Raw genomic sequence first — 12086 nt, 5'->3', positions numbered from 1 at the left:
GTAGATTTGGTAGTGACTTTGAAAATTCACTGGTATCCCCAATTTATGACAGTGATGACGTCACTGAATAATGTTGACATTGTCAGTAAGTGCGAGAGGGACACCAGCCCAAACAATGCCCTCTCATGTGGACACACTTTTTGACCTAACTACTCATTCTGGTTTAACTGTTAAATTCTGTGGGTCCAAGAGTTATTTTTATTTTGAGTTTTGACATTTCGTTTCCTGCCTTGCTATGTATTTGCCGGTTTACTGAATAAAAGTTTTGCAATTTGCTAAAACACTTTGTATAAACAGTGAACTCCATAAGCAATGATAACCGAAGCACCACAAGAGTTACTGGTATTATATATCTGAGGTATAACGCTGAAATCGTAAGTAAAATACTTTTCATTTTACAGTAAGTATGTGCATGGACGAATTTACAACTACATCTACATAACAAACATTTTAATGAATCTGAAATGTTCATATTTATTATATGTTTGTTTCCGGCCTGTTCCAAGTTTTTGGCCATTTGACGAAATTTGAATGAAATCTGTACCACAGACACCACAGTTATCGCAATCCTTATTCCCTTAACAATAAATGTAACTATTTTAAAAATAATGTCACAGACACCATATTAAGGATTTGATTGAATGCTTTGCATATCCATAGTCCACTACCATATTTTTATCATAGAAATATGATCATAGGCAACATGCCATCCTCTTTCTTCACATTGGAGAAAAAGGGAGGCATACAGACATATGATCATATTTCTATGATAAACATTAGTGGACTATAGGGTCTATAGGCCAAGTGGATGCAAACTAGCACAATGATTCCCATCAGTGAAACAACATAGGTACTGTACTTACAATACAATACAAATACTCTTTATTGCACACCTTGATAAAATACAACAATACAAAACAAGGAAGCAACACAAATGTAAACAACAGGCGGTCTTATCGCTAAACAGCGATTTCTTTCAGACAACCTTAAGGTAGCGGAAATTGATAAATTTATATTACGTCAGTAGGTGTCAGCAAATTCGAAGAAATAAACTTATCGCACAATATAGACTATATAAAATACATAAACATACATACATAAAGATAACTATATGCACAAATATATAAATAAATACACATATAACAGTGGGTTAGATTGTGGTGTAGGCGAGAGGCTGGCAACCTGTCACTGCAATGCCACAGTTTCGTTTTCTTTTAACCCCTTATTTGCCAAGAGTGGCCCTGAAGCTTTAGTAGTTTCATGTGCTCTGCCTACCCCTTTATGGGATACAGGCGTGATTGTATGTATGTATGTACATATAACAGTACCAGGTATTTAGAAGGAGTAAACAGACAAAAATATTAAAGAGATAAAAAATGGAGTTTCAGTAGTCTCTTGAGTTAGGGTACTTTATTCTTTTTTTTGGGGTTCAATGCCACAGTCATCCTTAGTGCGTTTTCACATTATCCGATCCGATGTCGGACCGATATCCCATGCATTACAGGCGCCATCTTGGATTTTTTCCATTAAAATCCATCTGACATCTGACATCGGATCAGATAATGTGAAAACGGACTTATACTGTGTTGTGTCAATATCCTCATTTAATTAAATATTCATCAAATAAATTGACCGCTAATAAATTTTAAATCATAAGTAAATAATTATATGCCATAGGAACTAGTTTTACGAAAGCAACTGCCATCTGACCTTATAACCTGAAGGGTAACTAGGCGGTATTGAGATTAATTTGGTTTCCTCACAATGTTTTTCTTCACCGGAAAGCGACTGGCAAATATCAAATGACATCTCTTCACGGTCAAGATATTCTTGAGCTTACTATGGGATTTAAATCTGTGTAAAAATGTCCTATAATATTTATTTATTAACCTAAAGCAAGTTTTTCATATATTAACTATTGTTTGTTACAAATTCCAGGGATATTAGAGCCACCATGTGCAAGCGCCCAGCCCCGGAGTGCAAGCAGATTGCAGAAGAAAATCAACTGAACAATGAAGCCGAAGAAGTAAGACTTTATTCACGTCAATATGTTTATGGGCATTCAACGAAAATGTTCATTATGAAAAGTGATTTTCCTAATGCTTCTGAAAATAAAAAAGCAGTTTCTGTCAGTATATTTTTTTTATACTACGTCGGTGGCAAACAAGCGTACGGCCCGCCTGATGGAAAGCGGTCACCGTAACCTATGGTCGCCTGCAACTCAAAGAGTGTCATGCGCGTTGCCACCCCATTAGAAACTTGTACATTCCCTTTTGCTGTGTTAAATACACAGTAAAAAGGAGTGTACAAGTTCCAAGGAGGGTTCGGGTTGCCGACGACTCAAAGGACAATAGACGGAATAAGTCAGTTCCGTAAGTCCTCCCGTCATCAGCCTTACTCACCAGCAGGAACACAACACTATGAGTAGGGTCTAGTGCTATTTGGCTGCGGTCTTCTGTAAGGCGGAGGTAGTACCCCACTATTATATATTCGGTAGCCATGCATGCTAGATTAAAGTAACTGCTCTACAGCAAAAACATTACCTAAGGGACAGTCTTGTGGAATGACTTTTTTGTAGTCCCCGTTCGACCAACTGACGAAGGTTCGGTTTTGACTGTAGTTTCGGTTGAAAACGAAACTTTTATATAATACTTATTAAGATACTGAAGTTTTGGTCAAAATGACAGAGGGTAATCTTGTGGCGCATCAATGGAATAAAGTCTTCTAAGTACCTAATATTTCGCTTAAATAAGTAAAAAGTTAATAGTGTCAAAAAATTAGATCAGTTAAAAATTGCCCCCCAGTCGTAATTGTCCCGCTGTACCTTATTTATAAACTGTAAATCTTAAATTCCAGGAAAATGATGACAATGCTATGAGTGAAGATGAAGATGATACCTACGGATCAGATTCTGAATCCTCCTACAGCGAGTCCAGTGTAAACATGAGAACAGAGTCGGAATCCGATGGAGAATCAGCCAGCGCACACAGAGTTACCCCTGACATGGTCCTCCTACTCATGCTCAAAGACAAAGGGGCTATAACGGAAGAAAAATATGCTGAGAAAGCTGAAAAATGTGATAGAAACTTTAGATCCTTGATTCCTTATGTTCCAAGATCACGAAGGTCTTCATATGAAGCTGATGATTCTAATGACGAAGATGAAAATGATGCTGTAGAAACTAGTAATAAAAATGAGGTTGAATGTGATAAAGATATAACAAAAGATATTAGATCTGTTGAAAACGTAGGAAATGAAAATATCATAGAAGGTGATTCTGATTCGGTTAAAAATGATTCAAATATTGCTTTAGATGTAAACAATGATCTCAATTGTGAAGAGATTTTATTAGATAAGCAAAAAGGAAGTGTAAGCGATAACCAAACGAAATGTGAAGTAGAAGAAAAAATACCAATTGTTCCAAAACTAACTTGCGAACTAAATGCAGACAGTGCAATTCAAGACACAAACAGAGATACTATGTCAGAAAGTATTAATTTAAAATCTATGAATAATGATAATGATAGTCAGAAGCAGGTTGAAAATAGCATCGTAGAGATGAAGAATAAACTAGAACATAACTTAGTACCAGTAGATAACAAAATAACAGAGCCAAACCTCAATGCGCCCAAAGACCTAGGCAACCAAGTTGTCTCATCAAAACCAGAAGAAACCAAAGAGGGTCACAATTCTGAAGTCGAAAAAAGAATAAGCCTCGAGACTATTCTTTTGCAAGAACTCAATTTGTTGCGTGGAGATAATAATAATTCAATCAAGGACGAAAATGAACACTTATTAAAAACAAAAGCAAAAGCCAAAGATGCAGATCAGAACTCTAAAGACGAAAATGAAACTAACAGTCTTCCAAAAGAAAGTACTTTAGAATCAGTCGAGCACAAAAGTAAAGAGACAAGTAATAATGATAATCAAAGCACAAATGATCTTGACTTAGCAAAAAAATCTGAAAAATCCAAAATAGAAAATAAAAATTGTCAGACAGAATCGAATTCGACTGGCAAATTAACAAAAAGTTTCAAGTATATCCTAAAGAAGTTAATAAGAGAAAATCGCATCCCGAGAGAAGACGAAGATCGCATTAATGACGCATATGGAGAAGATTATGGAGATCATTTGCTATCGTTCACGAATTCTTTAGATACATACTATAAAAACAATACAAATATAGAATTATCTGATGATGAATACGAAGAAGATATAAATCTTAGAGAATTTGCCGTCTTTCTAAACTTCTATTCGCCGTCATCTTATAAACATATCTTGGAAACCTATAATACTCCACTGCCAGATTCAAAAGTATTATACTCATGGTATTTGAAAGATGATTACTATCCAGGTCTGACAAAGCAAGCCTTTAAGATTTTAAAGGAAAAATCTTCAGTGAAAAAGCTGACTTGCACCTTGATGCTTATAGATGTATATTTGAAGAACGAAGGCGAATATTGTGACCAAGTTGATTATGGTCAAGGGGAGAATGTTGACTGTGAAGACAAAGCCGTGCTCGCTTATGTATTTGTGTTAGTAAGCGTGGATGAAGACTGGAAGATGCCGATCGGGTACATTTTCGCTCGGAATATACCGGCTGAGACGCAAGCAGAGTATATCCGGATCTGTTTAACACATTGCCACGAAGCCGGAGCGGATGTTGTAGCCGTCACATTAGAAAATCCTACCCCGGCAGAGTTCCTAGGATGCTCCTTTAATAATATCAGAAATTTAAAGACTACGTTTAGGCACCCATCTTGTGATCGAGAAGTGGCTGTTTGGATAGACCCCTGCTTGGCTCTCAAGAGCGCTCGTCAAACACTAAAAGTCAAAGGTGTTTTAAAAGATCATGAGGGCAAAAAAATTCGATGGAACTTAATAAGAAAACTGCAGCGAATGCCTACAGATCATTTCATTGATATGGAAGACCCGGAGTTTTACGAACTAAAAAATCATATCGCGAAGATCGACCTCACGGTGAAGACTTTCAGTGAGAGTTTGGTTACAGCTTTGAGTCTCGCTGAAAAGTTGCTTCCGGATGACTTCACGGATGTTGAACCGACGCGGAGATACATCGCGTTCATCAATTTGTTGTATGATATACTTAACACGAAGGTGACTGTTAGGATGCGCGATATTGCTGTGAAATTACAATCTGCAAAAAACTACCTGCTGCATATATTTTTTAATGAAGAAAATGAACTGACGCCTTTGGATAGAGAGAATCTCGCGTGGCTACCACGCCGACAAGGCTACCGGTACTTTCTCAAAGGAGAACCGATCTGCGGGTTCATCGGGTTCCTGATCTGTATAAAGAGTTTCAAGCACTTATACTCCACTTTGATTAAAAAAGAGAAAAGAATCACCGGCCTAGATCCTCAGCGACTGTGCAAAGTGCAAGCGGAAAATTTGGTGAACAATCTAAGAGCATATACCTGGGCAGATCCTGACTCCTTATCCGGAGATGATTTCCGAAGATTCTATAAGAATTTATTTGGATATATTGAGAAAAATCCGCAGTTTTCTGACAAAACTGTCCCGTTAGAACACTGGCCGTTGACAAACAATTTTTCTCCAATGGTGACCATCAAGATGACTTCAGGCAAGCGGTCTTATGATGATGTCTACTCCGGACAATACAGGCTTAAAAAGATGAAAAAGACTGATGATGAAAAGTCAGATAAATGTGTCCGAGATTTGTCCAAAGCGATGGACGCAGAAATAGACTTATCGGTGAAAAAGAACATGGTCGGTTTCCTAGCGGGCTGGATCGCCGCTAAATTCGCAAAATGCTTGAAATGTGAAGACTGCATAAACTTGGTTTTTAGCGATAATAAACTCTGGTTTCACAAGCACATTACTCTCTCATGGATTTACGCGTTATGCTTGCCAAGCGAGGAAATGTTTAGGATCTGTTGGGAGTGCGAGCGAGCGCTCCGTTTGAAAGGGTCTCTTTTACGTCTTAAGGCGTGGGTGCTCCGCCGTCTAGCCTCGAAATTCCCCTGGTCTAGAGGTCCAAAAATATCTAAACACAGGCCTATGCATCACATTCACCTGGTGCGAGCTGTGATCGGGAAATACTTCGCGCTGCGGGTGCCGACGCCTTTCGGCAAGAAAGACAGAGAGAAGATTGTCGAGTTGTATCAACAGTTCACGACTGTAGATTCAGATGCGTCGTTGGACAAGTATAGAATTAAGAATTTGGAAGAATGGTTGGATGGTAGCAAGGAGGAGGTTTCAGATTATTAAATCTTATAGATCCCGTTAAAAAGATTTGCACCGCCGTGGTACAAAAAAAAGAAGTTTGTTAAAAGCATCGAGGACATACCCCAAATATGGAATTGTACTGTACTCGATGGAATATGTATGGAATATGTGTGTATATGGGATATGTACTCGATGGATAAAAGCTACCTGTTTTATGAAGCTGTGTGCTCTCTATATTTCTAGAAAGAATTCATTCCTGTTTATTTGTGTGTGTCAGCATAGAGGAATAAATAAGGAAAGAGTTGTAACTTCATACATCAGTAAATGCGAGTTATAGTGACATCTATCGTCAATCACGCGTCAAATACCGTAAATTATCAGTACTGCTACTTGTCAATAGATGTCGCGACGAACGAAAAGTCTAATGATCAACAATTTTTAGCTAACATTAGTATTAATCAGTATTCTGTTTTTAATTCCTTCTGCTTGTAATATAAGTTGTAAACTGTTTTAATATTACATTTTTGGTAGACGAGACACTGTTGCCTAGTGTCGAGTAGTGGTGCTGATAATTTACGCTATTTGACGTGTGTTTGTCGCTAGATGGCACTACAAATAACTCGCATTTACTGATGTATGGAGTTACAATTCTTTCCTTACTTATTCCTCTATGGTCAGAATCAAAATGGCGTCAGGCCAAGGATTTTTTTTTATCATAGCAACACTTAACTGTTCTCGTAGAAAAGTGTCAAAACGGTTTACATAGACGGTGGCGCCACTATTATTTTTTAATCTTTATATCGCCCCTATTATTTTTAGACTTTTAAAATAATAGTTGCCTTAAAATGGCTGTGAATTTAGCTTGGTCTGACTCCACACCGTAAATTTAAGATAAGGTTTTTGTTTTGATATTTTTACTACATTTGATGTGTTAAAAAGATTATTCATTGTTGGCTAAATTACTAGAATAGAATTTAACTTCACAAAGTGAAGCCATGTTGTGTTCTCAGAAAAAATACTGAACTCACTTTAAATACATTTTAAAAAAAGTATTATATAAGGATCAGCATAAAAAAGTATGAAACACTAAGTAAAAAAAAATTGAATATTTTTCTGGGAACAAAATTATTATTGTATGGAAATGTTATTTCGTGATAAGAATATAACCTACTCGGGTCTAAAAGTCTTATGTTTAATTTAGTTGTAAGATATACAATGAATCTTAATATTAATAATGTTAATTGAACTTGATTGTGATTATTGAAGGCTGTACTTAGTCTAGCTGATTTCATGGATGAACAATAAAAATAAATTTATAATAATGCATTTACATCACATCTCCAAAGAAAACCGTCCCAGAATTATAATTTTGGTCCATGGGTACCTTACCAGGCCTACGTCACTTGCTCGCGGTCGCGTGTTAAGTATAGTATGAATTTTCTGAGATGAATTTTTGGGTTGTACCGTAATCTGTTAAACAAAAGCCTTTGTTTCTATTATTCACAGCGGCTAGCTCCCGTTTCCACTGCACGTGCTAAAGCCTCAGTGTAGTTAAAAAGCAACTATCATGATAGTAATAAGGTTCAAATCCATAAAAAGCCCTTTCGGAGATAACACGTTTTGTCATCTACAAAAAAAGTTACCTGCATACTGTAAACTGTTTCATAAATTTGAACCTTATTGTTATCATGATAGTTGCTTTTTAACTACACTGAGACTTTAGCGCGTGCAGTGGAAACGGGAGCTAGCCGCTGTGAATAATAGAAACAAAGGCTTTAGGCAAACAGATTAAGGCAAAACCCAAAAATTCATCTGAGAAAATTCATACTATACCTACCCGCTAGCAGTTTCCTCGAGGTAACAAGTGGCCGAGAGGCGCCACGCGCCCGCCTTTGTAGTCGCGTGGCATGTACCTACTATTCTTCTGAGTTTTACGTAGTAACCCAGAAGTAACTTATTAATATTAGTTAAATAAATCGTAGGCATTTGTCGTTTTGCGGGCAAGTGAAGGATCTGTTACGTTAACACGCTTTTAAAGAAAGTGTCTTTAAGTTAGTGCGTTTTCACATTATCCGGTCCGATGTCGGAAGGATTTCAAAGGCAAAAATCAAAGATAGCGGCTTAAATGTATGGAATCTCCGTCCTACATCCGATATTGGATCGGATAATGTGAAAACGTTCTTATTAAGATAACTAACTATTCTTTATTATTTATTTTTCTCTGGTCCATCTGTAAACATGCAATACCTTGATTAATCTAGGTTACTTTATCCTAAACTTAATGGCTCCTGCAATTATCGCTAACGAAAAAACACAAGCCAATGAAAAACAAACTCTTAGATTAATATCATTAGGTTAAAATGTTTCTGGTGGTATATTTAAGTGCTGAGGGTAATATTTGGTTCAGTGGGTTGGTATTTGTGTTTCAATTTCCTGTGAAACGTTGTGAAATGTCGCGATATGATGGAGTTGATTTGGTCGTGACATACAATACAAATATTCTTTATTGTTGACTAAATGAGGAATGTCTCTTCAAAAGGAGTTCTCTATGAAAATAATTATTTTACAAGGGGGCGAAGTTGTTTAATCGCACCTACCTACTGATACCCGAGCGAGCGGATGATTCTAATATTGAACTGCGAGCGTATATAGCTAGTTCAGTATGTGAAATCTTGAGCGTTGCGAGGATTTTGAACAAGATTTTCGGCAATATTCGAACCTGTTATCGTTTGAAACGTCTAATCGCTCTTCCTGGCGGTACTACAGAAGCGAGAGATTCCTTCCTTTTCTACTTTTTAAAACCTAAAACATTTACACCCTCCATTAAATCGGTAATAATGCCTACAAAACCCATCCCTGTTATGATGGTGGTCAAATAGTCCATATTTCGCGTTCGCGTGACAAATGTTGCGTGTTCGACGAACATTGTCGTAATTTGTTGCGTATAAAGCTAGGAACATACTACGCGGACGTCCGTCGTAAAACGACCGCGACCGCGACCTATCAGTGTGCACGGAACAAAACATCCAGAGAGCCAGATTTCGATCGGACGTCCGTGCGCTCAAGGCCATGTCCACGTCCGTCGACCGATAGTTTGCACGGTTATGTGTAATTTCATTGTCCAGATTCCCGTCCGCGGTCGATTTACGACGGACGTCCGCGTAGTGTGTTCCTAGCTTAACTGTCTTGAATTATCCGTTTTGCAAAAAATATAAAGTTTTATTGTGTTTCTGAAACTGAGTTAACTCAGTTTCAGAAACACAATAAAACTTTATATTTTTTGTCAAACCCGTAATTCGTCTACTTGTTGATGACTGCATATTGCCACGACAGTATTGCGGATTAAAGTTAAATATGTTTGGGGAGAACATATATCGACGCGGAATCTGCGGGCCGATTTTTGAGTCTCACGCGTTCGAATTCAGATAATTGTCACTGAAAACAATAAGCAAGTCACCGTTTTCAACTGGTAGGTATTTTAGTGACAAAATCCCGTATGCGAGATTCAAAAATCGCCCTCCTGCTTTCGACAACCAAAACTCGGTCGTTAGTATGAACATGCGTATGAGTTAAGTTAAGGCCCCTAGCCGAATGGCATTTCTGCGACACGAAACGCCGAAGAAATGTAGTCTGGCTCTGTCGCGCCAATACGAAAGAGCGATAGAGATAGATAGCTGCGAGAGAGATATTATCGTGAGCGTTTGTGTATTCGGCTACGCACACAGGCCCCGTAGCCGAATGGCATTTCTGCGATGCGAAACGCCGTAGAAATGTAGTCTGGCTCTGTCGCGCCTATACGCAAGAGTTAGGCGAATATATTAGATAGGGATAGGTAGCTCCGAAAGAGATATTATCGTGAGCGTTTCGTGAACGTTTGTACATTCGGCTACGCACAGCGCAGACAACGCGTAAGCGTTTCATACTAACTAGCGTTTTTTGGTCGGACGGTGCCGATTCCGCGTCAATAGGTTTGGTATGGTTTGGTGAAACTCTTAATTTCAGACATAATCCTAGCGGCGGCTGCTGGAACTAATTTGACTCCATAAAAGACGTAAAAGCCCATAAAATGAGGGCAGCACCGGTGCATCTAGGGCAGCGTTCCCACTTAAGCGTCGCATGTTTTTTTGAATTACATTCAGGCGGCGTGGCGCGGACGTCCGTTCCGCACCTCAAGACATGCGTCTCTTAGATGTGGCCGGTCCCTAATAGCTATTCACTACCTAGAGTCAACCCTTTCATTTATATTACAATACTCTTTGGTCAACCCACGATAAGTTTGCAACAAATTTGACATCCTCACCAGTTCAACTGTTATTTTAAACTTCGATGAAATGATGACGTTTACTTTTCCCTCACCTACAGAGGCAGGGGCGGATCCGGCTTAGTAGTCTTCGTACCCAGGGGCGGGGAGTCACGTGGTCAATTTGTATGACCCCCCATGACCGGCACCCTGGACCCGCACATGCAGGGCTATCAAAATCGTTGCAAACTTATCGTGGGCTGACTTTATTATCAGAAACAAGTGGGATGTTCCTTTAGCAGAGACAAACACATTGTGCAAGAGCTCGCTCCGACTATTTGATTAGTAAAGTACATAGGTCAGAGGTCACGGCGTTCAAATCGCCGAATCGTCTTATTGTCAAACACTATTATTTAATTAGAACGCTGCCTAACGAGCTTACAGGTCACACACTGAAATAGTGTGTGCTATTCTGTATTTGAACAATGGTTGCAAATGTTGCAACACCACAATATTTACATTAATCGCTAGATAAGTTTTTTTCGGATGAAGCAGCTAATTAGTCAGGCCAAGTCCTGTGATTCCAAAATCGGTACCAATTTAGTTCGGAGCGAATACTTAAAGGTTTTTTCTGCCGACCCTGAAAGCAATTTTTGGACAATCTTCAACCTGCCAAGATTTGGCGAGGTTCGAGTTCTTCAAAAAGTTACATAAGAGTACCTAGTGTAGCTATCCAAGTAACAAATATTTGGTATATTCTGTCAAACAAGTCTGTCAGTAAATAAGAACAAAGAAAACTATAGCTATCCTTTTCTCTAGCACCCTAAAGAAAAGGACGCATATACTGTTCTTTGTTCTTATTTACTGACAGAGTATAGGTACTATTTTTATAGTAATTAATAGTTTCAGGGTTTTGCCCTGATAGGTCTAATTTCTAAGGTGTCGGCAACGCTCAAGCAGCACCTCTGAAGTTGCAAGCGTCCAGTCCAGAAGCTATATTGACTGATGCTTACCAGCAGGCGAGCCATAAGCTTGTTTGCCGCCATGTGGTATAAAAAAAAACACGACATATTCTGAAGTAGGTACCTATTTTTCATATTGTTTGCTTAGCTTTTTGTGACTGTGTAAATATTGTAAATAGTTTTTATTGCATGCTTTGCATGCCCCAAAATATTGTACACCAGAAATGGTAGACTGCGGAAAAGATACGATTATTATTATTTTTGACATCTTTTATATTTTTTACCTGTGGTCTGACAATAAATCATTTCATTTCATTTCATTTCATTTCATTTCACGATTACCGTTTGTTAGACCAACTCATGCACATTCTTTCCTCGAACGCACTATAAAATACCTATTGCCCGGTCCCGAATGTCGTATAAAAATAACCTCTTGTCTCTGCCCGGCGCCACACTCCATTGGCCATAGACAATCGGTGATCTATGGTTCGATTTATGTCTTGGCTTGCACGGGAAGCATGGTCGCGCGATAGACGATAAAATATCAGGCCGTCCCTATCGCACTTACAAATAGTGCGATAGGGACGGCCTGCTATTTTATCGTCTATCGCGCGACCATGCTTCCCGTGTTGGCCTTGATGGGTACTATGGGGATTGTCAATGAAATTATATTA

General features: G+C 38.5%; 1 protein-coding gene across 2 annotated transcripts; it reads left to right on the top strand.

Moving 5' to 3' along the window:
* Positions 1 to 215: 215 nt before the first annotated feature.
* On the top strand, positions 216 to 6607 carry LOC125238026. 2 transcript variants are annotated; one of them, XM_048145307.1, is made up of 3 exons: positions 216 to 358; positions 1939 to 2026; positions 2857 to 6607. In XM_048145307.1, the coding sequence occupies exons 2-3, from the start codon at positions 1955 to 1957 to the stop codon at positions 6250 to 6252; spliced, it is 3468 nt and encodes a 1155-aa protein (XP_048001264.1). In that variant the 5' UTR covers positions 216 to 358; positions 1939 to 1954; the 3' UTR covers positions 6253 to 6607. The 2 variants fall into 2 exon arrangements, with proteins under 2 accessions (XP_048001264.1, XP_048001263.1); XM_048145306.1 differs by having other exon boundaries at positions 216 to 374.
* The last annotated feature ends 5479 nt before the right edge of the window (positions 6608 to 12086 follow it).

This window comes from Leguminivora glycinivorella, chromosome 22 (assembly GCF_023078275.1).
Source record: "Leguminivora glycinivorella isolate SPB_JAAS2020 chromosome 22, LegGlyc_1.1, whole genome shotgun sequence".
Classification (NCBI taxonomy): Eukaryota; Metazoa; Arthropoda; class Insecta; order Lepidoptera; family Tortricidae; genus Leguminivora; species Leguminivora glycinivorella.
This window is presented reverse-complemented; position numbering and strand designations above follow the sequence as displayed.

Excerpts from the sequence above, each read along its gene's own strand:
- LOC125238026 (XM_048145307.1), top strand. The coding sequence starts at position 1,955 with ATGTGCAAGCGCCCAGCCCCGGAGTGCAAGCAGATTGCAGAAGAAAAT. Across the intron at positions 2,027-2,856 it reads TGAACAATGAAGCCGAAGAA|GAAAATGATGACAATGCTAT; the intron begins GTAAGACTTTAT and ends CTTAAATTCCAG.